Source organism: Mandrillus leucophaeus, unplaced genomic scaffold (genome assembly GCF_000951045.1).
Source record: "Mandrillus leucophaeus isolate KB7577 unplaced genomic scaffold, Mleu.le_1.0 Scaffold267, whole genome shotgun sequence".
Taxonomy (NCBI): Eukaryota; Metazoa; Chordata; class Mammalia; order Primates; family Cercopithecidae; genus Mandrillus; species Mandrillus leucophaeus.
The window spans coordinates 1,075,003-1,101,357 of NW_012102776.1; the positions used below are offsets into that span (position 1 = coordinate 1,075,003).

The following is a 26,355-nucleotide window of genomic DNA, read 5'->3' on the forward strand; positions in this document are numbered from 1 at the left end:
GATTATGCATCCCACTCTTCACAAAATTAGAAACATGACATTATTATGAGAGATTAAAGATTTAAAATTATAAAAACGGTAACTGTTAAAATAGCAGAAAAATTAGCAAACTCACTGGCAGAAGTTCCAACTAATGTAAAATTCTGCAAAGTTCAGAAATATTGGTGTTTCTGTTTACCAGCAAAAGTGATGCTGCCATGTGGCAATAATGTAAACAGATTTTTACATTCACCTGGGGTTATAATTTTCAAATTTTGAACATAAAGATGTTTACTGACATTTTAATAATATGATCAGTTTAAATAATTTGAATTTGCACAGACACCTCAATTGGCCATTTCACTGGCTTGTATCGCTACTACACACATCTCAAGAATTTTAAGATCTAGGACAATGCTGCCATTCAGTTTTTCGTTCTGCAAACAGTTGGTGAGCACCTGCCAGAATCTGCTAGGTACACAGTAGGTACTTAATACATATCCAATCTAGAATTTTCACTCAAATCACATTTCACCAGATATCTACAAATAAAAATTTCCAGATCTCAACTGAAGACCTACTTATTTTAAATAATCTGGCATATGAAAAGAGGGTGATTTAAGTCATATTTTGATATTTGCAAGCATTTGCTATTTTTACTGAAGATCTGACCAATAGAGATTCTATAGATGTAATACCAAAAAGAGTAAAAAATGTAGAGTAGAAATACAAAAAATTAACCTAAAAGGTCTCCAAATCCATCCAGATAATCACACCACAACCTTTGGAAATCAATTATCCCATCAATCCTTTTCTGTATCACAGTCCATCCACCTCCTCTGTAATCCATGTCACACATTACCTAAAACAAGCACAGGGAAGCACAAAATAATACACTATTATTTTCATTCTTTGATAATATAACACTCACGCTTCATCCTTAGGCCTAGAAAAAGAGACGGTACTGCCACTGAGTTTTCAATGCAATCATATGCCATTAATTCATTCAGATTTTTTTATATCTCTAGAAATAATGCTGTTTATGATAAAACAAACCTGTAATTAACCTAAATAATTTTGTTTATTATAAAACAAATTTGTAATTAACTTAATCACGGTCCCTATAACAATCATTTTTTAAAATATGTATTTGCAGCATTTTTTTCTTTCTTTCTTTTTTTTTCTTTTTTGAGACGGAGTCTCCCTCTGTCACCCAGGCTGGAGAGGAGTGGCGCGATCCGGCTCACTGCAAGCTCCGCCTCCCTGGTTCACGCAATTCTCCTGCCTCAGCCTCCTAAGTAGCTGGGACTACAGGCGCCCGCCAGCACACCGGGCTAATTTTTTGTATTTTTTAGTAGAAACGGGGTTTCAACTGTGTTAGCTGGGATGGTCCCGATCTCCTGACCTCGTGATTCGCCCGCCTCGGCCTCCTAGAGTGCTGAGATTACAGGCGTGAGCCACCGCGCCTGGCCGTATTTGCAGCAGCATTTTAAGGTTATGCTGTTATTACTCAACTTTACAAATATTCTTCAGTTTGTATAACAGTATTGCTCTGATGCGGCAGAGCAATGTATTTCTCTATAAACTTTTGAATTAAAACACTGGTGTGTGTGTGTGTGTGTGTGTGTGTGTGTGTGTGTGTGTGTGAGAAATATGTTCACGTGCTTGTCTTTGCTCTTTTCTCCCACAAGCCTGGAAGGCCTGTGTTCAGACTGGCATTTTCAGAGAAAGGCATGATCTGTGCCCACTCAGCAGGTGCTCATAGACACATCTGTTGATGCTGTGTAAAAGCTCCTAAAAGGACCTCTGTAGGGGACGCATAGAAGCAATATAGGGAAGAAATCAGAGGAAAATTCTCCCTCAGAAACTTCCCGCATAGAGACAGAGAAAAGGCAGTGTGGAGGAAGTTAAGGAACCAGCACTTTCCCACAGAAGAGGTGATTATGCATCCCACTCTTCACAAAATTAGAAGCCTTCCTTTTCCACGTCTGTTCAGATCTAGTTTTGAATCTGTAGGTGAAGTCACTTAGGTAATTTTAAAATTATTTCTAACCTAATTTCCAATTTTTTGACATCTTGTCAATAGATTTCAAATAAAATAATGGTAGTAACTCTAAGAAGAGAAACCAGTGGTACCTACTTAGAAAAAAAGTGACTTTATTATCCAATAAAAGTTATCAATAAGGTATAAGTATCATAAACCGTCTTCTGCACGAAGTGCCCAGGAAAAAATATATATAATATATACAATTGTATGTGTGTGTGTGTGTGTATATATATACACACACACGAATATATTCCATCAATATGCATAGTCTCTGGTAGAAATTTCTACTAGATATCCTTGCAGAGAACTACTAAGAATAGACATAAGAGTAATTTATCAATTTCAGAATGAATCAGCTTTTCAATCTGCCTTGCACTCCACTGAAAGGTTTTTTAATTATTAATTTCTCATACAATCACATAAAATCATCTATCATCAAAAGAAATTATAAACATATACAGGAAGAGAAGTCAAAAGTATTTTTAGTAAGCTCCAAGGCAAAGCACACCATTATTTTCCAATATCCACAGGCTAATTAAAGCAAGCAAGTATTATATTGCATAGTTCTGCCTGCTATAGTTCTGCCTATTATGAGGATAATATAAGCTTTCGCATCAGATGGATTTACTTTAAAGAGTATAACCATGGAAACTCAAATAGAAAAGTGAAAGACAGTGAAATAAAAGTAAAAGTGAAATAAAAAACATGAATTTTATTAATTCATGTTTTGGGCATTAGAATTCTAAAATACCAAAATTTTGAAACTAGAACTTTACCTAATTTATTTAAAATTTTTCAAGGAAAAATTAAATATTAAAACAATTTAAATTTTAACATAAATTAAATTGCTTGGATGTTTATCTTAGCCCACGTAATATGGGAAAACTTTACCTCAAAGGGGTAGCTAGATCCTTCTGGGTGAATTATGTATAAACCACTCGGTGTTTTGGTGACAGAGCCAATGGTATCCTTAATATCAGTGCAATCTAAACCTAGAAAAGCAAAATTATTTAATTGGGATATTTTCAAGTGTACATTTAAGGCAATCATTTTACTATAGAGAATTGATAGTGCTATTATTATCATAATTTTCATTAATAATATTATTTTAACTCCTGCAAAATGAAAAATGGTCACAATTTTAGAAATAAGAAGAAAATATAAAGGATTAAAGAATTTATGCTGCAAGAAGCCTTCACTTATAGTATCACTGTTAGTGATTTGTTTCCTATACTGTTTAAAAGTTTCATTTGGGATCAACACTTATTAAACATATTTTAAAATTACACATTCTCTTTCCCAATAAATAATGCCCTTTCAGAAATTTAAGTTTATCTTAGAGGATGTAATGTTTAAAGGAAGTCTACATAAACGGGGAGGAGAACACCGAAACGAATAAGCAAATTAACCACTATAAACACATCTTTCAGTATTCTATTCCCAACTTCAGAGACTGAGGCGTTTGGGACCACTAATACCAGTAGGCAAAGGAAGAAAGGGGAAATCACTTTCTTAACCAAGAAATTATGCCTGATGTTAGAGCCTACTCTGTTTACAACAGTTAGAATTATAGCCCCCCATAATCACCTTCTCCAGAGAACTCATCTCTAAGGGATTATAAACATGTGTATGTGGATATGGATATTACATTTTCTGGAAGATACTCTACTCTGTAGCATCTTTTATAAATGAAACAAATTCAACCCTTAGAGTGTCCATTATCCAAATGCCCGTCTTAACATCCTAGTTCTACCCCTAACACTTTACTTCATTGTGTTATCCTAACCATTTACGTAGTAAGGTATTACACAAAGCCCTTACCATAGTGCCCGGCACATCCAAATAATGAAGAAAATGCCATCTACAAAAAAGTTAGCTATAAAAAGTCATTTGCTTTCCCCTTCGTCTCTAGGAGACATAGATTTGTTGTTGCCTGTGTCCTTAATTGTTAAGAGATATTCTTATAATGACTCTATGCTCAGAGACATGATAGAAGTTCACGCTGAAGGACTGATCTGCGTTGGAGTATCTGCTTTATCATTACCTTTCAAATTAACGTGAACAGATTATTTCGATTTTTCTGGGCTGGATATTTCTTATCTGATGATGATGATCATAGCAAGCCCTTATATTGCTCTCCCTATGATTTGGGCAATTTTTTTTTCCTTGTGATAAACATTTGATTCGGGCAATATTTTAAGAGACTTTCCTGTATTTATTCATTTAAACCTCACATCAACTATAAGAGGTAGGTACTATCAGTTTACTGATGAGAAAACATATCAAGAGAGCAGCAGGTCAGAAATTTAAAACCAAGGATTCTGACATCAGAGTCCATGCTCCTGACTACCACACCATACGTGCTTTGGGGCAGTTATGAGATATAATGAAATAATTTTACTAACAAAATAACGTGAGAAAGTGCCTGTCTTCCTACCTATCACATAGAAGATTTTCAGGCACTGTTTATTCTCTTCTTTTTCGAAGAAGAACATAAAGATCATGTTCTAGGCACTCAATAATATTTATTTGTTTAAACATTTGGGGATAAATTCATCTTTATAAGATTTATAGGGTATTTTTCCTAGAAGTCCAAGCCTTTAGGAATTAATATGCTGTATTTTAGTATAAAAAGTGCTAACTTTCAGTTTATTCTTGTCTTACATTTCTTTTTCCTTTCAAATTTTATGCCCCAATTTTAAACATTTCAAACATGTCAGAAACATTTTTTACAGGTGGGAGGAACTTTGAAGCTTTCTTTTCTTCTATCTGAAGATGAATTATTAATAAGATGTAAACCAGGAGCCCAGAACAATGCTACAGAAAACAATGTTATTTTCAACAGCTTCAGGATATCTTTATACAGCCATGGCTTTCACATGGTTGAAAAAGTATCCCATTTTAAGAAAGTACCACATTGTCTGTGGTGAAATTTGCTTAATGGCAGGTATTAGCCCTCCAGTCTGTTAGAGAACGGTGAGCTGCAGTTTTTAAACAAAACTTTTAAATGGATCAACCTGTCCAGGAAAATTTTAAGCAATAAAAGACAAACATGTAAAGGCTGAAATACCAAAGTTCTCACCATGTGACTGAACTGGTCTGTGAGGAAAAGGATCCAGTTGTTTTCTAAAAACTTCTGTAGTCAAAAGGAGAACTCTATTCATGAGCTCGTTAACCTAAACACGTGCATACACATTTAAGTAAATTTATATTTGAAGAAATTGCCATCTTTAAGCCTCTCATAAACCCAGCTCTGAAATACATAACAGTGTCCATTTCTCTAGATTGAGTTCTTACCACTGTAACAAACAATAAAGACAAAGCTAAATAGCAATCATTGAATTTCGTAGTATCTACCTCTTTAACATTGATTTTATCTGCCCCTATTTCTGCATTTGGCTGCTCTTGCACATCTGTCTTTCATACCTTGTCCAAACCATTGCTGTAGTTTCTTACCTCCTCCCTTGGCTCTTCCTCAAGTCACTGGCCACACAAGTTGATCAGACTGTGGCATTTCCTTGCTTAAACACTACAGTGGCTCTTTGGTGTGGTACGATTTCGTTCTTGCCTATTCCTATAGTCAGTTTTCCTTAAATACTCAGCCTCACCAGCCACTCCATCCTGCATCAACTCCAGGAAGTTTCCCCAGAATGGAATGTCCTCTTCGCCTTACCCAACCTGTATGATTTTTAAAACATTTATTCATCCTTTATGACTGTTCACAGACGTTCTCCTCTGGGAAACTTTTTTGTATCTGAGAGTTCTCTTTTGTGCCATTCTAACAACCACATTTTTGTCAATACATTTTAATGCTCCACTAGACTGTACACCCCTTGAATAGTTCAATTGTTTTACTGCTTTTTGTTTGCCTAAAGTTTACTATGGTGCCTCTAACACAGTAGGCGCTAAATAGATGTCTGAACATGAAAGCATTTTAAAAAAAGATTATACCTCCAGCTAATTATACATCAACGTGCACATGCAATAAAAATACAATGCTAAAACATCTATACCTGATTAGACAAATAATCCAAGGAAGTTTGTTGCTCATCCATCATATTCCTTAGTAGTTTTTTGGTACTTCTTGTGTAGGAAACAATAGAATTTTGCAAATTTCCTTAACCATAATAAAAAGTGGCTGTTAAGTATTATATTGTTATAGAAAACAATCACAGTGAAAAATAGTGAATTTTACCTGATTTTGGATGTGTATGTTAACTCAATACTATCTCAATTTATCTTAATACTCAGAATTACATGTTTTAGTTAGTATATATTTTGTTTAACTCAGGATTAACCCCAGAAATGATTGTGTCAATACTTACTAATGAAACTATGCTTCCTACTAATATAGATTATCCAGAATAATTAATCTGTTATCATTAAGAGACAGTGTTCTGATTATAAATTCTCTCTTTATAAGATGAGATATATAGAGGTAGGAGGTATAGAAGTCATCAATTCTTACTGTATAAGAAAGTTAATGGTAACAATTTTATACCAGGCAAGTTAATTTTTAAAAGTACATCTTGGTTTGAATTTTTCTATTAATACTATATTTATATAATTAAATTGCTAGCACATACATATACATACACATAATAAATCTTAGTCAAAGGTTTTGGTTATTTGGTTTCTGACTAAACATTTACCATGCATTTTCCTTTTAAAAATGTTTTTATCTTAGGAGAAAATTTCTTATAGTGAAGTTGCGATAACAGTACAAATAACTTTTTTCCTAACGCCTTTGAGACCATGTTGCCATGATATACCATCTTGCCATTTCAGTGTGTATTTCTTACACAAAAGACATTTCTAATAACACAACCATCAAAATTAGGAAATAAACATTGACTACCTATATTTCTCAGACCCTATGTGAGTTTTACCCAAGATAGCAATAATGATGCCCCCTATAACAAAAGGGCCACACATTATTACATATGTTATTCTTTAAAAATTTATTTTCTAAGTTTCTTTCCACCAGTAGTAGGATCACATTAATAAATCTTGATAGTTTTAATTCTACCTCACTCAGCTTCCTCTCTCTTTTTTATTTTCAGTCTCTCACTTTCTATTAGCTTTTTCCTGAATTTAGCCATCTGTCTTAATAGGCCTAAAGCTGCACTCATTGGTTTGAGAAGCCTGAGACCCTTTTGTTACACACAGAATTAGCTACATAGAAAAAGGATCCATTCATTTACCAAATGTTTATTAAGCACCTATCATGGGCCAAACAATAAAGCTTCTAGCCTAGGATGATCAGGATGTGTAGAAAATGACCCAGACAAAAGCTAGAGTATACTTTTCAACGTCTAGCCTAAAAATAATGAATCATATACCCTTATTATTGTGTTTATTTTTAATACTTACTACACATGAAATGTTTTTCTTCTCGTGTAATTTTAGTTTTAACATCACATGATTCCTCACAGTCTTCCTTACAAACAGTATCATTACTTTTACTTTCATCTTTTGCATTAGATACATCTTCTACAATGTTAACTACTGAAGAGTCCTTTATATTAAAAAAAAATAGAAATAAGAAAAAATACATTAAACATGTTATATGACATAATACATAGTAAATAAGACTATAGGGAAAAGCTTAGATTTCAGGAAAGACAAGGCTGATCATTAGAGAAAAATATAAGCTATTTAATTCAAACTTCCACAAATGAACCTGATGAGTAAATAAAATCTAATGGACCAATTTCTTAATATCCTAGGTAGTCACTCACAGGACAATATTTGAAATATGAAAGTTTGTGGAACAGCTTTTTTTAAGCAACGTGATTTTTTATTACCTATCAGATATTTCATTGAAAAGTTGTGGGCTAGTTTTTAATCTAGGCCTGAAATGTCTTTAAAATTTTTTCATAAGATATTTGTTGAGTCAATCTTCAGTTTATAGCTTCCTCAGTTTAAAAACAGTAACATTAAAGCAATTTTTCAACATTTCTAAATGTTTTAATTGTTCCATAAATTGTATTTGGTAGTTATGATTAATCTTTTCAAAATTCTAATCATGCTTTCCTAGCTAATATAATATTGCTAAAATTCTTACCGTAGAATGATGTACACAGTTACCTTGTACAGCTTCTCCACAAATAAAAATACATACATTTACGAATAAGAGTGAGGCTTGGAATGGAGACATATTTTTCTTGGATAGATGAAAACACTTCTTCAAATATCAGTCAGCTCTCTGTGGAAAGAACTACAGAGCATAGAGTCTTCAGTTAAAAACCTCTGGAAAGCGTACAACAAAAACAGAAGCCAATACTTACTAGTTTCCATGCCCTGGTTTGAAACAACACCCTTCATATGAAAAACAAAGTAGCCTCTAGAGATCCTGACATTTTAAGTTGTACAATTCCTTTTTTATCACTTCATGTCTGTATTATATATCCAAGTTTTTGCAATATAGGCAACAAATAGGTAAATAAGTAAATAAATAAATAAATGATAGATGTGGATAAATAAAGCATGAATTTATAAATTCATCTAATTTTTGTGAGTCAGCCTTCTCTTGCCTTGGAAAAAAAAATGCATTTGATAAGCTATACAGCAATACTTGCAAACTGCTTGCAAAAAAATAGGAAATAGAAATGACTGAGGGAGTGATAAAAATATTACCTTGGAACTATTTCTATAAAATGCTAAGTAGAAATTTGATCAAGGTGGACATCCAGAGCAGATAATTCAGACTTAAAATACACTTTTAAAATGCCAAATTTCAAGGCCGGGCATAGTGGCTCACGCCTGTAATCCCAGCACTTTGGAAGGCCGAGGCAGGTGGATCATCTGAGGTCAGGAGTTCAAGACCAGCCTGGCCAACATAGCGAAACCCTGTCTCTACTAAAAAATACAAAAATTAGCCGGACGTTGTGGTGGATGCCTGTAATCGCAGCTACTTGGGAGGCTGAGGCAGGGAGAATCGCTTGAACCTGGGAGGCGGAGGTTGCAGTGAGCCAAGATCACACCACTGTACTCCAGACTGGGCGAAAGAGCGAGACTCCGTCTCAGAAAAAAACAAACAAACCAACAAAAAAAAACCCCAAATTTCAAGACTGTAATTAATCTGTAATTAGTTGTAATCTAATTACAACTATTTTGTCAAAACTGTAAAAATTCTGAACATCAGAGAAATAATGTTGTTGAAAATGACCACTCTTTGAAGGTTGATAGATCAATGTCTTCAAATTTTCTCTTTCAATGTCTCCTTCCCTTCATTCTACACACATGCCTAAGTCTTCATTATTCTAAAATTAAGAGGCAAAGCAAAACTTTCCTGCATCTTGCTTCTGGTTCAAGATATGATTTTCTCCATCTCTTTTCCTAAACTGAGAACTGTCATAGTTTTTATGGTACTAGTACAATGACTGATACACAAGAGGCACTCAAATACTTTCTGAATGAAGAAACAGCTTAAAATAATTATCTGTTCTCTGACTTTCCTTCCTCACCACCTACTATTTAAACCCAAACAATCTTATCTCTTATTCGTGGCAATCACTTTCTCAGAGTTTCTCCAGTGAGACAGTGTGAGATGGTTGGGAGTGCCGGCTCCAAGACCAGATTGCCTAATTTAAAGACTAGTTTCAACCTTCCCTTACCGTGGAATCTTGGACAAAGTTACTAATATTGCCACAGCTCAGTTACCTCCTTTGTATTATGGAAATTGTTGTATAAATTAAAAGATTAATATATGCAACATTGAGGACAATATTGATGACTTTTATAATTTATATTAATAGACAAATACACATATTGTAATCTTAAATTTCAAGTTGAAGCCTTACAAAATTGAAGTGAAAATGGCAGAACTTCAGCAGAAGTTGGCAGAACTTTAAATCAGCCAGATGTTAAAATTCTTTGTTCTTTCACATCTTGCCCAGAGACCAATTCAGGAAATTCTTATTTGAGCAAGAAAATACTTCAGCAGAAGATAGAAAAAATATATATATATAGCCTCAGCCAAGACAAAAGTGAAAGCACAAAAAATTGTCCATCACAGCTGCCACATGGTTATAACACTTGTTAAATTAAATAAGCAGGAGGCCATTGCCTGAGGCTGTCTCTGTACTTTGAGTTCCTCTGTAGCAAACTGCAGCCTGACTTAGGAGTATATTTTTTGTAACAAATAGCGGAGTTTCAGCCAATCATAGGCAGCCAACTAATCAGAGTGTACCCAAATGAGATAAACATCTAGCTGTAGTCAATCACATGATTTCTCTACTTTGTTTCTGTGTCCTATAAATAAAAGCTTGCTGCTCATGCTGCTGGGTGGAGCTCTCTGAACTTCTTCTTGTTCTGGGTGCTGCCCAATTCATAAATCATTCTTTGCTCAAATAAATTCTGTTTAATTTCTGTTCTAAAGATATTAAAAATAATATTCAGGCTGGGTGCGGTGGCTCATGCCTGTAATCCCAGCACTTTGGGAGGCCGAGGCAGGCAGATTACTTGAGGTCGGGAGTTTGAAACCAGCCTGACCAACATGGAGAAACACCGTCTCTACTGAAAATACAAAGTTAGCTGGGCGTGGTGGTGCATGCCTGTAATCCCAGCTACTCGGGAGCCTGAGGTAAGAGAATCGCTTGAACCCGGGAGGTAGAGGTTGTGCTAAGCCAATATCGTGCCATTGCACTCCAGCCTGGGCAACAAGAGCAAAACTCCATCTCAAAAAAAGAAAAATATATATATATATATGTGTATATATATGTGTGTGTGTGTATTCAAATTCAAATTAAATAAGTTATGTGAATATGCTTTATAACCATAAAGTGGTTATTAGTTTCCTTTGTAAATAAAACATCAACAATTTATGAGACCACATTAATGAAACTGCAAGTCTAATAGACATCTCACATTTAACATGCTTGAAGCCTAATTCATATTCCTTATTCCACCTGTACCGATTCTTTCCCATCTTAGTAATGGTAATACACTTTATTCAATTGTTTGAGCCAAAAATCTGAGAGTCACATTTGACTTTTTTCCTCTCGCTTACTGCAGCCATTCACCAACACATCTTATTGGCTCAAGGTTCAAACTGTAAACATTTCTTGCCACCTCCACTGCTATCATCCTAGTGCAAGTCTGCCATCTCTGATAATCTTTTAACTGTCCTCATTGTTTCTGGTCTTATCTCCTATACTCTGATTTTCCCCACAACTAGAGGGTCTCTTTAAAGGTTAAACAAAATTGTGTTACTCTTCTAGTCAAAACTCTCCAGTGGATTTCCCTCCATTGAAAGTTGGATTTTACATTAAGTCCTTGCATACAACACAAGTCACCACTAAATCTGGGCCATGTACCTCTCCAATCTCATCTGTTAGCACACTTCCCTTATGATATGGTTTGGATCCATGTCCCTGCCCAAATCTTTTTTTTTTTTTTTTTTTTTTTTGAGACGGAGTGTCGCTCTGTCACCCAGGCTGGAATGCAATTGCACAGTCTCGGCTCACTGCAACCTCTGCCTCCCAGGTTCAAGCGATTCTCCTTCCTCAACCTCCCAAGTAGCAGAGATTACAGGCCCCCATCACCACACCCAGTTAATTTTTGTGTTTTTAGTAGAGATGGAGTTTCACCGTGTTGGCCTGGCTGGTCTCAAACTCCTGACTTCAGGTGATCCACCCGCCGTGGCCTCCCGAAGTGCTGGGATTACAGACCTGAGCCAGGCCTCCCCACCCAAATTTTATGTCGAACTGTAATCCCCAATGTTGGAGGTAGGGCCTAATGGAAGGTGATTGGATCATTGGGGCAGATTTCCCCACTGATGCTGTTCTCACGATAGTGAGTGATTTCTCGTGAGATCCGGTCATTTTCAAAGTGTGTGGCACCTCCCCTCTCTCTTTCAGTCCTGCTCCTGCCATGTAAGATGCCTGCTCCCGCCATGTAAGATGCCTGCTCCCACTTTTCCATCTACCGTGAGTAAAAAGCTCACTAAAGCCTCCCCATAAGCGGATGCTGCCATGCTTTCTGTACAGCCTGCAGAACCATGAGCCAATTAAACCTCTTTCTTTATAAATTACTGAATCTCAGGTATTTCTTTATAGTAGTGCAAGAACTGCCTAACACACCCTACCTCACTCTATTCCAGCCACAGTGGTCTTGTACTGTTCTTTGAGCACAACAGTATGATTCTGTCCTCACAGCCTTTTGTACTCACAGACCGCTGTGCCCTTATTCTTCATCCAGATATTTGAATGGCAACCTCTTTCCTTCATTCAGACCTCTGTCCTAATTTCCCTTCCTTTGGGGCCTTTCCTCAGCACTCCCTCACAGATAGAACTGACATTGGTCTCTATCTCCCTCCACTATCCCACTTTCCATGTAGCACTTTTCACTACCCTAATATGTTCTAGTGGGGAAGAAAAATAAATATAAGCTTCATGAACATAAGGACTTTGAAGTTTTATTCACTGTATCCCTAGCATCTAGAAAGTGCTTGGCACATAGTAGGTGCTCAATATATATATTTCCTTAACAAAAGAAGGAATTGTTTTATGGTTTTGAAGTGTGAAAGAATATAACATTATATTTAACTCAGATGCCCCTTCTGATAAAAATATAGAGATTTTAGGGTAATATTCTTCTTTACTGCTTGAATCACAATTGCCTTTCCTGTCAAGAAATGAAGTTTGTAAAATCCTCAAATTTTTTATTATCCAAATATCTAATCCTAAAGCCTTTTCCATAAATAACACTGACAAAAAAGTCATGACAAAATCAAGAATCATGATGTACAGAGCCCCTCGGGACCTGCCTTTCTATAAGAATCTAGGATTCTACAACTAAAATAGAATGTGGAAAACCCACTTAACATTTTGAAGAAATAAAGAAAGAATTTAAAGGTCAAAAAAAACCCTATGATTTAAAAAAAAAAAAAAACTGGCAGCAGGGCATGGTGGCTCAGGCCTGTAATCCCAGCACTTTGGGAGGCTGAGGCGGGTGGATCACTTGAGGTCAGGAGTTTGAGACCAGCCTGGCTAACCAGGTGAAACCCCGTCTCTACTAAAAATATGAAAATTAGCTGGGCGTGGTGGCGGGCGCCTGTAATCCTAGCTACTCAGGAGACTGAGGCAGGAGAATCACTTGAACCCGAGAGGCAGAGGTTGCAGTGAGCTGAGATCGCACCACTGTACTCCAGCCTGAGCAACAGAGCGAGACTCTGTCTCAAAAAAGAAAAGAAAAGAAAACTGGCAACATTGTTTGAAATTTATTTTCTTCTTGGTTGTTACCATAAAACAATATTTGAATGAAGAATAATTATATAAGTCTAAACTGAAATAAAATCCTAAGCCCCCACTGACCGAATAGACCCCCTCTTGGCCAAGGGGACCCTGGGAAAACCTTAAAACATTTTTTGGTTTCATGTTTGTTCAATACACATGCATCAGAACTGCTTTCATAAATAATCATAACTCCTCCTGTATCCTATAAATTATGTATGTTTAGCCAACTTTTTCAGCATAAATCTCCTGTCTCAACCTCCCCTACTTCAAAGTACCTGCCTCTCTAGGCTTCAGCTAGAAGCACACTTTCCAGCTTGTGGGATGGCCCTCCTTTCAGGCTGTAACCCTTTCCTCTCCTTTCCAGATTCATAAATCATGTGTTTTTTTAAGTTAACATAAGAAAGGATTTGTAGGCAATTGAAAAACCAAATTATGCTTCTTAGTGCTTATTGCAAGCCACAAAGCAGTGAGACGCCTAGGAGTTACGAGATTGCAAACTAATAATATAGCAAAAGCTGGACTTTTGGAAGGCTAACCATGCCTAAATACTCCAAATAGCAACCCTAATATACTCATATTCATCTGTACTTTGCACTGCCCTACTTTGCTAAGATCAGCCAAGGGGAGACAAACGTGATGATAGCAGTGGGAATAGAATCAAGGCCATTGCCTGTGGCCAGGCCAATTAAAAACTTGCCAAGATAGCCAAGTGTCCAATTGTATCCATTTAGCTTTTCGTGTCAGAATTGTATATTTTATCCTGTTGGTATACTTCTGAAGGAGACTTCATGTGTTTTGTGTCTTAAATCTAAACTGGATTTGTTGTGGCACTTTAAAATCTGTCCCCAAGTGTACATTCCAATTTCAGTCATTACAACCAAGTTTGCAAAGATTGTTTTAAATAATTTCAACTGGAAAAGTTTATTATTTGAACTCTTAAAATGAACAAATTAATTCACAAAGGCAGAGACATTTGAATGGTGGGTGAATAATCTTTATTTGGTCTGTACATTCGGCTTCCAATCTGGGAATTTTTCCAAGAAAACACTGACTGAAATACAGTCAGAATATTTATGTGCATTTACATTAGGCTCCAACAATACGACTGAGCCTTTTTCAAAATTTTCACTTGCATAGCCAATGAGCTTGTGGCTCAAAACTCCATTTAATTTTCCATACTTCCCAAAACCATGTCAATGCAATGATCTCTTTTGGCATATCATCCCAAGAGATTGCTAGTTTTGCTGTGATGGTCCATTTCCAGAATCTGGCAGCAAGGCAAGAACCATTAGGAGGCTTTGAAATGTAGACCTTATAAGTAGGGCAAAGGCAAGGAAGACGACTGCAGAGGGAATGCCAGAAGCATTACCGAGTGGATGAGAGAATGCAGGGAAGGAAAATTTCCACTTCACAAAGACATTTTAAAGAGACGGTGTTTGGGGATAGTGATGCCACAGAAAGACTCACAACTCAAAATCTCATAACAGGGTTCAGTAGTTTAACAAATTCAACTCCAAATCGTCCCCCAGACAATCACTGCAGAATCCTCCCGGTGGCAATTGCCTGTATCTGAGGATTTTACATCTGTCTTTCGTCACTGTCAGTACTGCCACAAACACACTCTCATAAAAAGGGAGGTAGAACTGCATCAGGCTCTAAAACACCACCCAGCTCACCCCTCGCTCAGCAACGCGGGTCGCTAAGGATGCCTGGGTTGCCACCAGCGGCTCGAAGAGGGCGGGGCTGCCGGAGCCTGCGATTGGCTGCTTCGTGCATATCGTCCCGCCCCGCCCTGTAGCTCCTCCCAGGTTTCCGTTGTCAAGGACGCGGCGTCGGTTGTTATCAAGATGGCGGCTGCGGAGTTGCTGCCGCCCCCTCTGCTATTGCCCGGCGAGGTCGCCGCTGCCTCAGCTGCCATCTGCACTAAAGGCACAAGTGCCGCTGCGCGGGAGCTAGGGCTGTCGCGGCCGACCCTTCGGAGCCCGTGACGCGGGGCCTGAGAGACGGAGTATAGGGAGGGGCCGAGCAGGAGGAGGAGGAAGCCAGAGCTGCCATGAGGGAGGCGCTGGGGGCGAACAGAGAGGCGGCGCTGAAGTGAAGGATGCTGGCGGGGAGGCCCGGAGCCCGGAGCGCGGTCGGGGAACTGGGCACTGAATCATCGGACAACCTCGACAGAGCCCCCCTCGACCCTCGGGAGAGCGGCGGGCATCACCGACCTGGCGCTTACCTGTATCCTTCCCATTCTGTGGCTGCCAGGGTAGCGCTGTTGAAAACGGGGCCCATCTTTTTTCCAATTAGATTCCCATTACCTTTGACGCAGGGTGATCAAAACTAGCGAGTCATCTTAGTGCAGATATTTGCTTTAGCAACTCTCGTGGCTCACCTTAGACCTGAAATTATACCATTTTATCTAGTTCTGTGGCTGCTTCCTCCACATCACCCTGTTATCCTACTCCCATTCTTCAACTTTGTAACATTTTTGTGAATTTTGAAACGCATCAACTGCGTATTCTGTGGGGATTATTTTTTACCTTCTAGAATTATGCCATTATGTTCTTCACTTATATATTAACTACTTCCTGATTTATCATACTACTTGGAGAGAGAAATTACACAAATAAGTAAAATGTTTTGCTATCCTGGAGAGTCCGTTTTAACAGTTATCCTAACACAGCCCTAAATCCATTTACCAGAGCTGCTTAAGGCTACACAGTTTGGTAAGTTGTTTTGTTTTCCATCTCTGCCAGTCTGTTGTCAGAGCAACAGAAGAGAGGAAATGAGAAACAGGGGACCTGGACGCTTCACGATCTGGATTATCTCTGACTTTTCTCGAAGAGTTGGTTAAGCCGACCTTTGATGTTGCTGTTGGTTGCATTGTAGAAAATGGAAAAAGGAGAAGTATTTTGTTATCAAAATCTGTAAATCACGTTTATTGCTTTAGAGACTGTTGTGATGATTAGGATTTAACCTTTGTGTTCCCAAAGGACTTGGTTGACAATGATGATGTTGTGTAATCATCTTCATTCTTGTCAGAGATGAGTGTCTTCTCTTTGCAAGTTAACCCTGTTTTCTTATCCTCCTTGTCTCCAACTTCTAGGATGTTCTTTGTACTCTGTTACAATTTTAGCAGCAAGTCAACAATGTGTATTGAGTGCCTGCTCTTTGGCTGACTGTTCTAGGTTCTAGGGATACAAATCTAGTGAGGAAGACAAATGTGTGTAGAGCTTCACTAAAAATAAAACATCTCTCCTCCGATCATGCTTTCTCCAACCTTCCATCCCTTCAGTCTTTTCTTTCTTTGGGCAAGTTCTCAAAATGGTAGCTTGCAACAGCAGCTTCTAGTTCCTCTCATCTATTCATTATTAACCCCATTCAGTTTGGCTTTTGCCCTTGCTACTCCCCAAAATTGCCCTCCCCAAAATTGCCCTCTTAAAGATGTACTCTGAAATGAACACAATCATTTTCTGTATGGATTTAATTCTGGCCTCTTGACATTGTATGTTCTTGGACACAACTGCTATTACACTGACCCTGATTTATCTCTAAATCAGAAAATAGGGAAGTATTGTAAATGGCTCATTGAAGTGTTTTTCTATTATTTTCATTAATAAAATGGTTGTAGGCCTCAGTTTTTAAAATTTATGTGGTATAAATTTTGACACAAATGCCAAAGAAAATATTCATAAATAGAATCCAGCAATACTTTGAATGAATACGACCAAATAGACTCTATTCCAGAATTCGAATGACATTTCCTATAAATACAACACTAAAAAATATCCTTAAAAGCTAAATATATAGTTAAAATTAGGCAAGTTATAAATGAACATTTTAATAGATGACCAATAGACTTTGATAAAATCCAACAACGTCTGTGTGTGTGTGTGTGTGTGTGTGTGTGTGTGCTGGTTTATATATATTTTTGCTAGTTTGTGTATATATATGTTTAGATAATATATATTTAAATTGGAACAGAGGAATTATTTTTGAACATAAGATTATAACACTAAATCAAGAATATTATGTTTACTAGTTGGAAAAACACTAAAGCACCTTTTATATAAGTTTAATTAGAATATTCTTTGTGTCTGTGTTTTCCATTGGATACCTGGTACAGAGTAGGTGCTCAAATTTACATGACTAAATGAAAAAAAGGAAAGAAAACAAATGAAAGGACCATAGTCTTAAAATAAGCAAGTACGTGGTAACATTTACATTTCGATTTCAAATATGAACATGATACTGAGAGGCCATCTGGCTTTCTATTGAAGACATTTTCTCACTGGAGTCAGAATTTTCTGACTCTAAAGGTTATAAAACAACAAAACCTTATAAAGTTTATTTAATTAAAATTAGCTAAAGTTCTATCATTTCAATCTCTTTTGAGAGTTCAAATAGAAATAGAATAAAGATTTTTTTAAAAAGGAAGGTCTCTCATGTCCCCTTATACCTGCCTTTTTTTCCTCAGAAATATCTCTAGACTTCAACCCTCCCATTTTATCCTAGCACCCATCTTGCCTCTCCTTTCCTCTCCAGTTTATACCCTACTCTTAACTATTTGAACTTTCTCTTACCAACATCTTTGGCTATTTGTACTGCAATCATTCTGCCTCAGTCACTCAGTAACTACTAAAGTCCTGCTCTTTACTCCTTCATGCGAATAATAAAAATGCTGTCAAAGAAAAAACTCACAAAACAATACAGATTGTACCACTAAAGATTGATGGTTTCCAGCTTCACCTAAACAGGAACAAGGTTCTTTCTTTTTCCTATTAATGCCCCTGCCAGGTCTCTGTCACCTTCCACCACGCTCAATGTACTGTCTTACCACTTGATAAGACATGGATGCCCTGACAAGTCTCTTCCAACAAACAGCACAAACTCACACACTCCCACCCACCTGTCTTTTTTTTCCTCCAGGCTCACTGATGGGATCTTACTTTTACTGTAGAAAGTGAAGTGAACCCATTCAGCTGGGCTGGGTGGCTCACATCTGTAATTCTAGCACTTTGGGAGGCCGAGGTAGGCAGATTGCTTGAGTCCAGGAGTTCAAAACCAGCATATCTCTACAAAAAAAAAAACAAAAATTAGCTGGCTGTTGTGGTGCATGTTTGAAGTACTACTTAAGAGGCTGGGACGGGAGGATTGCTCGAGACTGGGAGGTGAAGGTTGCAGTGAGCTGAGATTATGCTACTGCACTCCAGCCTAGGCAACAGAGCGAGACCCTGTCTATAAATAAATAAATAAATAAATAAATAAATAAACAAACTGTATTTTGCTAATACATACATAATAAAACATAGTTTTGTACCTTGTCTTTCTAAAAGGTACTGCCCCACACTCATGAGATTTTGAAACTTAAGTACATAGTACATTTCTAATGGCATATACATTTGTACAACCCTCTTAGGAGCCAACTTTTCTATAGTGCACTAAAAGATATAAAAATGCATATACCTTTTGTCCTCATATCTACCCCAGAGAATTTTCTCCAAGGGAATAATTCAGCAGGTTTTTATTAAGTCATTACTATATTCTAAGAACCATGCCAGGCATGAGAGTTACAGAAATGTAGCAAAGACACTTACGATGTACTCATGAAGGTGTCATCAAGTCATCTGGTGGAGGTTAGAAAAGGCTTCAAGGGAAGGAACTGCTTGAGATGGCCCTGAAAGGATGAATAGAGTTAGCCAAGCGTGTGCCAAGAGATAATGGTATGATACATCACGGGTTGTTCTGTTTATAATTATCTTAGTGTGTCTGGGCATAAGATTTATACAGGGAAATGTTAAGAAATGAAGTTGAAAAAACAAACTATATTATAGAATGGTTTATATATAGGTCCAAGAACTTTGGAATTTTTCTTGAAGGTGATTTTTAGAGAATAACAAAGAGAAACACAATCAGATTTGCATTTAGCTGACTTCGTGTAGGTTCAAATAGAGGATGGCCAGTTTTGGAGTAAGATGAGTTAGAGGAGTACTGCAGTAGTTCAAGCAAGGGATTTAGAGCACCTGAGTTAAGAGAGAGGAAGAAGGTACAGTAGAGGAGAAATAGAATCAACATAGCTTTAATAGATTTGGGAAAAAATGGGTTATGTAATACATGGTTACTTGTGATGGCAACATTTTAAACAACCTAACTGGAGAAAAGACTAAGTTGGGAGAGGAGAAGTGAGGACAGAGTGGGGTAGAATAAGCTGTGCTTTAAAATTACATGTTATAATCCACAGTATTCTTGGTTTTGTTTTTTAATGTTAAGTATCAAAATTCCCTTCTTTTGGACAGGTATTTAGCAGTGTTTTTTATGGAACTACCTACCTTTACCATACAGCCTGTATGAAAAACAAAATTTAACTAGCCATCTAATTTTTTTAAACTTGAGTACCTTATTTGAGAAGATACAAAAGCAGCAGGATTCTTTATATTAATAATTAAGAATTCAGCAGGAAACAAACTATACTATTATATATAAAGAAAGAAAGACAATCATTTGGTTAAATTGAAGACTATGTAGTTGTCAGAACATTACAAACATTACATTTGTGATTTTCTTTATGCTGTCGTGATGAGACTTCAGACATGTCAAACAGAACAGAACTGTCTCCTTCTTACTTCTCACTGAAGCCGAAGCATCTTCCCTCCCTTCAACCTCAGGTTGACCCTGTGCACCCTGAAAGAAAGTTGCACTTTTCTTTACTGCCAAGTTGTCACTTTTAATACCTAGCCATCTTGTTGAAGTCTGGCTCTTAATATTCTATCAGAGAAAAACAGTTTTTCTGTGCTAGCAAAGAACCAAATTTTCTTCCCTTTTGGCTTGATTTTTGTAAATCCTTTAAAAGAAATCTTTAAGTAAAAATATGTTTGTGAGCGTGTTGGGGTCTTTGTCTTGAAGTAGTGTAAAATTTTATTTAAAATGAAGGTAAAATGAATTATGGCCTATGGTATAAAGATGGTTAAATAGCAACATGAAACAAATAAGCCCCCATCAGCAAAGGTCTAAACAACAAAATGTTCAAATAAATCTGTTATTCTGAAATATATAATAATAGAGTTTCTTTATAATATTGATGCTGAAGCACTATAGGATCCTGAAATTAACACATGTTGAATTAACAAATTATGTACCATGTAGTTTATTATTGAGTGTATTTCTTGTCTTGTTTTACCATCAATAATCAATTTATGAAATTTTTACAATCTTGATTAAATGCAGCTTTTAAAGAGAATTTTGAACCACCATCTTAGAGTAAAAAGTTTTTAAACAAGCTGTTTGTTCTAAAAAAGACAAGTAGATATGCCCTACCATCTATAACTTCAGTGTAATCTCATATATTTCTACATCTAATGATAAGGTACTAAATGTGATTACATGGTAATTGAGTGAACTTTTTTTTTTTTTTTGAGACAGAGTCTCGCTATGTTGCCCAGGCTGGAGTATAGTGGCGCGTTCTCAGCCTACTGCAGCTTCAACCCCCTCCAAGCTCAAGCAATCTTCCCACATCAGCCTCCCAAGTAGCTGGGGCTACAGGAATGCACCGCCACACCTGGCTGATTTTTGCATTTTTTGTAGAGACGGGGTTTCACCATATTGCCCAGGCTGGTCTCAAACTCCTGGGCTCAAGCAGTCTGCCCACCTTGAACTCCCAAATTGTTGGGATTACAGGTGTTAGCCACTGCGCCCGGCCAAATGAACTTCTTCTAATTCAGAATCAATAAAAACAGAAGACTCATGAAAAACAGAAAATTATTCTGACAAATTCAATAAAGATATTTAATAATGTCAATTAAAACACCACTAAATAAATTGGAGAAATTACTCATATTGCTACAACTTATTTAAGGAGAGTTTAATTTTATAAAATAAATTTCAAATGAATAGATGATTAGGATAACCAAAATATTCCCCTTTTTCTCTGACGAGCTTCTGGATACACAGATGACTATGCATGGTTTTCCTAGTGGTTTTTTATTACCACTAAGTGAGTCAGAAACTGTATTCCTAACCGTTCTAGTTATATGGCTATTTGATTGTTTAATATTTGAAAATGTACTTTCCTACTATAGATTAAGGGATCTGTTGGAACATTTACTTCATCTACTTTCTATTAGTGAAATACAACCTTCTTATTTCATTTTCTTATATTTATGGCTATGAGGGCAACTGGTTGGTAAGTACTCAAATATCTGTGTAATGAGGACACGCTCAGTGGCTCACACCTGTAATCCCAGCACTATGGGAGGCTGAAGCGGGCGGATCACCTGAGGTTAGGAGTTCGAGACCAGGCTGACCAACATGGTGAAACCCCATCTCTACTGAAAATACAAAAATTAACTAGGGGTGGTGGCACGTGTTTGTAGTCCCGCCACTTGGGAAGCTGAGGCAGAAGAATCACTTGAACCTGGGAGGCGGAGGTTGCAGTGAGCTAAGATCATGCCACTGCACTCCAGTCCGGGCGACAGAGTGAGACTCCATCTCAAAAAAAAAAAAAAAAAGAAAAAAACCTGTGTAATGAATGAAGATATATATATAGTCTTCTTATCTGAGCTCATGACTTTTTTTTGTTTTGTTTTGTTTTCTGAGATGGAGTTTCGCTCTTGTTGCCCAGGCTAGAGTGCAGTGGCGCAATCTTGGCTCACTGCAACTTCTGCCTCAGAGGTTCAAGAGATTCTCCTGCCTCAGCCTCCTGAGTTGTTGGGATTACAGGTGCCCGCCACCACGCATGGCTAATTTTTGTATTTTTAGTAGAGATGGGGTTTCACCATGTTGGCCAGGCTGGTCTCAAACTTCTGACTTCAGGTGATCCACCCGCCTCGGCCTCCCAAAGTGTTGGGATTGCAGGCGGGAGCCACGGCGCCCAGCCTGACCTCATGATTTCTAAAAGTAGATTTTTTTCTTCAGGAAAAGTGAGCTATATCTTAAATTCTAATATCAAGTCAGAATTTTTTTTTTTTTTTTTTTTGAGACGGAGTCTTGCTCTTGTTGCCCAGGCTGGTGTGCAATGGCACAATCTCAGCTCATTGCAACCTCCGCCTCCTGAGTTCAAGCGATTCTCCTGCCTCAGCCTCCCAAGTAGCTGGGATTACAGGCATGCACCACCAAGCCCTGCTAATCTTTGCATTTTTAGTAGAGACAGTGTTTTGCCACGTTGGCCAGGCTGGTCTTGAACTCCTGACCTTGTGATCCGCCTGCCTCAGCCTCCTAAAGTGATGGATTACAGGTGTGAGCCACCGCGCCCAGCCCAAAAATTTTTTTACATAAAATGTTTGCCAGTCATATACTAATGTGGGCACATACTAATTATTCCACAAAAACTATCATTACATCATTTGCATGAGGCTGTAGTTATATTTATCCTATAGCACTTGACACTCTTCCACTAAAGATGTAGACCATTGTTCTTAACTTAATGCTATCATTAGAGATATGAAAATCCATCTGGAGAAAAATTTAGAAGAAGAACGCCAGATATTACTGCAGCAACAAAAAATATGTCGAAATCGAGCACGTAAATATTTTGTGGAGTCAAATCGGAGAAAAAAGTAAGTAATTGCACTTTATTCCGAAGTATAGAAATTCAAAGTCAGTATAAAGTAATAGTTTCTCTACTTTGTAGCACTTTATGAAACTAAGTCATGGCAGTGTTTTCTGTGAAATACTGATCAAGATTTGTGTGACTTTGGAAATTTTATTATTGTTTTCCTCTCCAAAGCACAAGGGTGGTGGTGTATTATCTAGGTCTCTGACAGTAGCAGTGTTTTTTTGTCATAGAACAGCTTATTGCATTGTCATATACACTCCTTAAAATGACTATGAAATGTACTATCTTCTTTTTTTGTGTCATTTCATGATTTTAAAATTACCAAGTAATATTTAGTCTCTATTGGTATATAGTTTGAGTTTGATTTGTTATTCACTTCTATATAATTTTTCTATATCTGCCACTTTTCATTCGTTCAATCTGAAAAAATGGAAAAATATGAATAATGGTACAAAAATTGGAAAAATATGAATAATGGTAGAACTATGAATAGCAGTAGAAGTGGTAGAAATGTTTTATAAGTGAATGCTGGAAAAAGAAGCTTTCTAAGGTAAACTAGAAACTATAGTAAAGTAAAAATACAAATTGTTCAATCACGCTTAACATTTTTCAGGATGTTTTTAAATATTAGGTTTGTTTGAGACAGAGCAATTATGCCATTTTTTAATTGTTTTTGCTACCTTGTCCATATTTCTGCAATACATGACTAGCAGAAAATCCCTAAAGTTTATTAACTACATCACTGGGCGTATGTTACAAATCCTATTTGGGGAATACAAAATTGTTTACCTATAATTTTTGCCTGGCATTATATTTATTTTTAGATTAACTTTTTCATTGTCTGATGTAGTTGAAATTATTTACTGAAATTTAGAATTTTATTTTGTATGTATCTGTTTCCATTTTTCTTCTACTTTTGGGCTCCTGGCATCTATAAACAGCATGTGACAGGTGTTCGATAAAGATGAATAATCATATGTTGAAAGAGTAATGGACTTTGGGGTCAGAGATGTAGGACATACTAGCTCTCTGAATTAAAGGAAGTCTGTTTAATGTCTTTAAGCCTCAGTTTTCTCATTTATGATTGGAATTAATAACATATGTTTCAATGGATTTTGGTGTACAACAGAAAGGGTAGAAATAAAGTGGAGTATTTGAGAATATATGTAAAAATATCAGTGTCTGACATAAAAGATTTCTTATTTTTTAATTATTAATGTTTGTCAATTGTTTATTTTACAATAATTGACTTTGTGTAATAGCAAGCCTTATATGGAATTTTATTAATGAGTTTTCTATTTGTATTCTCTCATCAAATGTAAGAATTCTGATGTAGAAAATGACAGAAAAGAAATTTTGGTTTAAAATTCTAAGAGGCAGGACATTTTCCAATACAATATTATTGTGTTTTATTTTCTGTTACCCTAAAGTGCAATGTAAAGATACATAAACATTTCTTTTAAAACACTAATCATTTATCTCTATATTTCACCTTTTATAAGGGGGCCAAATTATTTGTGCATATCCCAATTTCAGGAACTGTTTATGATTATGGTCTTCTTAACCATGCCATGATCTATCAATTTATACTTTACGTCATTTAAGTTTATGCTGTCCACTTACATTGTGTTCACAGAGGATTTTTTTGTTTTATTGTGGTTTTGGGTGTGTGTGTATGTGGTTTTTTTGTGTTTTGTTGTGTTTTTGAGATGGAGTCTCACTCCGTCTTTCAGGCTGGAGTGCAGTGGCACAATCTCAGCTCACTGCAACCTCTGCCTCCCAAGTTCAAATGATTCTCCTGCCTCAGCCCCCCAAATAGCTGGGATTACAGGCACACACCCCCATGCCCAGCTAATTTTTTTGCATTTTTAGTAGAGACAAGTTTTCGCCATGTTGGCCAGGCTGGTCTCAAACTCCTGACCTCAAGTGATCCTTCCACCTCGGCCTCCCAAAGTGCTGGGATTACAGGCATGAGCCACCATGCCCGGCCATCCATACTATATTAAAGAAAATTAGGATATTTGGAAGTTATCTTTGACTATTTAAAATGTTGTGACATAAGACAGTCGTTTATTCACTCAACTAACATTTACTAGGAAACCCCAAGGTTTCATATTCTGAAGGATAAAAAGATACAAAGCATAATTTCTGCCCTCAGATTACTGATAGTGAAATAATAAAAGATGGCAATGCTATGCAGTAAGTACTACAATAGCATCACTTCCGAGATTCTATGGAAGCACATGCCATAGACTTAAAGGACAAGAAAGAATTCCTGGAAGAACAAAGTCTTTTGTATTACTTAACCAAGAGTTAACCAGGGAAGATGAAGAGGAAGGGAGATGTTTTATTTAGAGAGAACAATATGTGGAAAAGCCTAATGTTATGAAATACGGGACAAAAGTTGTATGTAGCTGATGCATGGGAATGTGTGTAAGAGTATCAGGAGATGAAGTTACAGTGTTGATAGTACACATTTTATGAAATAACTTTTATGACAATCTAAAGAAATTAAAGATGCTGTTGAAGGAACAAAATCAGGGGAGTGTCATGATCAGATTTATATTTTAGTTCATTATCGCAAAGGGGTAGAGGATGAATTGAAAACAGGCTGGAGGCAAAGAGTACAGTAGAAAGCTGTTATAATGTTCTAGGCAAGAGGATGGTTATGGAGGTGGAGTTGGATTGAGTAGATAGGGTCAATAGGAGTAAAGGATTAATTATAGGTGAAGCATGATCAGCATTGCCAGAAATGGAATTCTTGTAGATTATGAAAACTTTAACATTTTAACATAAATTTTTCTAAAATACAATGCATATTTCTGTAATCTTTCATATAGTTTATGATAAAAGTGGTTTGATCTTTTCTTCTTGCCCTAGGATCATTATTATGAGCATTAAATATTCTCCATTATGTTATTGTACTGCCTTTGAGCTATTAAGCTTTATTTAGTCTATAATAAGTAGCCTGTAACAGTTAAGCTTAGTGAGTTCTTGCATTGAGGATTATCTATCTTCTTGTAATTTCTCTTTTTAAAATTAAACTCTTGGCTGGGCGCAGTGGCTCACACCTTTAATCTCAGCACTTTGGGAGGCCGAGGCGGGTGGATTACTTGAGGTCAGGAGTTCAAGACCAGCCTGGGCAACCTGGTGAAATCCCGTCTCTACTAAAAATACAAAAATTAGCCGGGCATGGTGGTACACTCCTGTAATCCCAGCTACTCAGGAGGCTGAAGCAAGAGAATCTCCTGAACCCGGGAGGCAGAGGTTGCGGTGAGCCAAGATCACTCCACAGCACTCCAGCCTGGGTGATGGAGCAAGGCTCCATTTAAAAATAATAATAATAAATTAAATTAAACCAAATTATACTCTTTATTTTGAGGTAATTGTAGATTCACAGGCAATTGTAAAAAATAAAACAGAGAGATTCCATATACCTTTTACCCAGTTTCCCCCAGTGATAATATCTTGCAAAACTATAGTACAATATCACAACTAGGATAATAAGATGTTTACAGTCAAGATACAGAACACTTCCATCACCATAA

At 36.8% G+C, this 26,355-nt stretch overlaps 2 protein-coding genes across 2 annotated transcripts in view; one reads left to right on the forward strand and one right to left on the reverse strand.

Annotated features, from left to right (window-relative positions):
• The window catches only part of ANGPTL5 (angiopoietin-like 5), a 28,100-nt gene extending 11,481 nt beyond the window's left edge, over positions 1 to 16,619 (reverse strand). The window contains exons 1-7 of the mRNA XM_011984384.1: positions 16,118 to 16,619; positions 8,094 to 8,278; positions 7,400 to 7,544; positions 6,040 to 6,143; positions 5,109 to 5,202; positions 2,918 to 3,018; positions 721 to 841 (exon numbers count right to left, since the gene is read on the reverse strand). Of these exons, the coding sequence (XP_011839774.1) occupies positions 721 to 841; positions 2,918 to 3,018; positions 5,109 to 5,202; positions 6,040 to 6,143; positions 7,400 to 7,544; positions 8,094 to 8,186 (658 nt within the window). The 5' untranslated portion in view covers positions 8,187 to 8,278; positions 16,118 to 16,619. The remainder of the gene's footprint in view (positions 1 to 720; positions 842 to 2,917; positions 3,019 to 5,108; positions 5,203 to 6,039; positions 6,144 to 7,399; positions 7,545 to 8,093; positions 8,279 to 16,117) is intronic.
• The window catches only part of CEP126 (centrosomal protein 126kDa), an 81,362-nt gene continuing 69,641 nt past the window's right edge, over positions 14,635 to 26,355 (forward strand). Inside the window, exons 1-2 of the mRNA XM_011984383.1 lie at positions 14,635 to 15,495; positions 22,689 to 22,808. Coding sequence (XP_011839773.1) covers positions 15,368 to 15,495; positions 22,689 to 22,808 — 248 coding nt within the window. The 5' untranslated portion in view covers positions 14,635 to 15,367. The remainder of the gene's footprint in view (positions 15,496 to 22,688; positions 22,809 to 26,355) is intronic.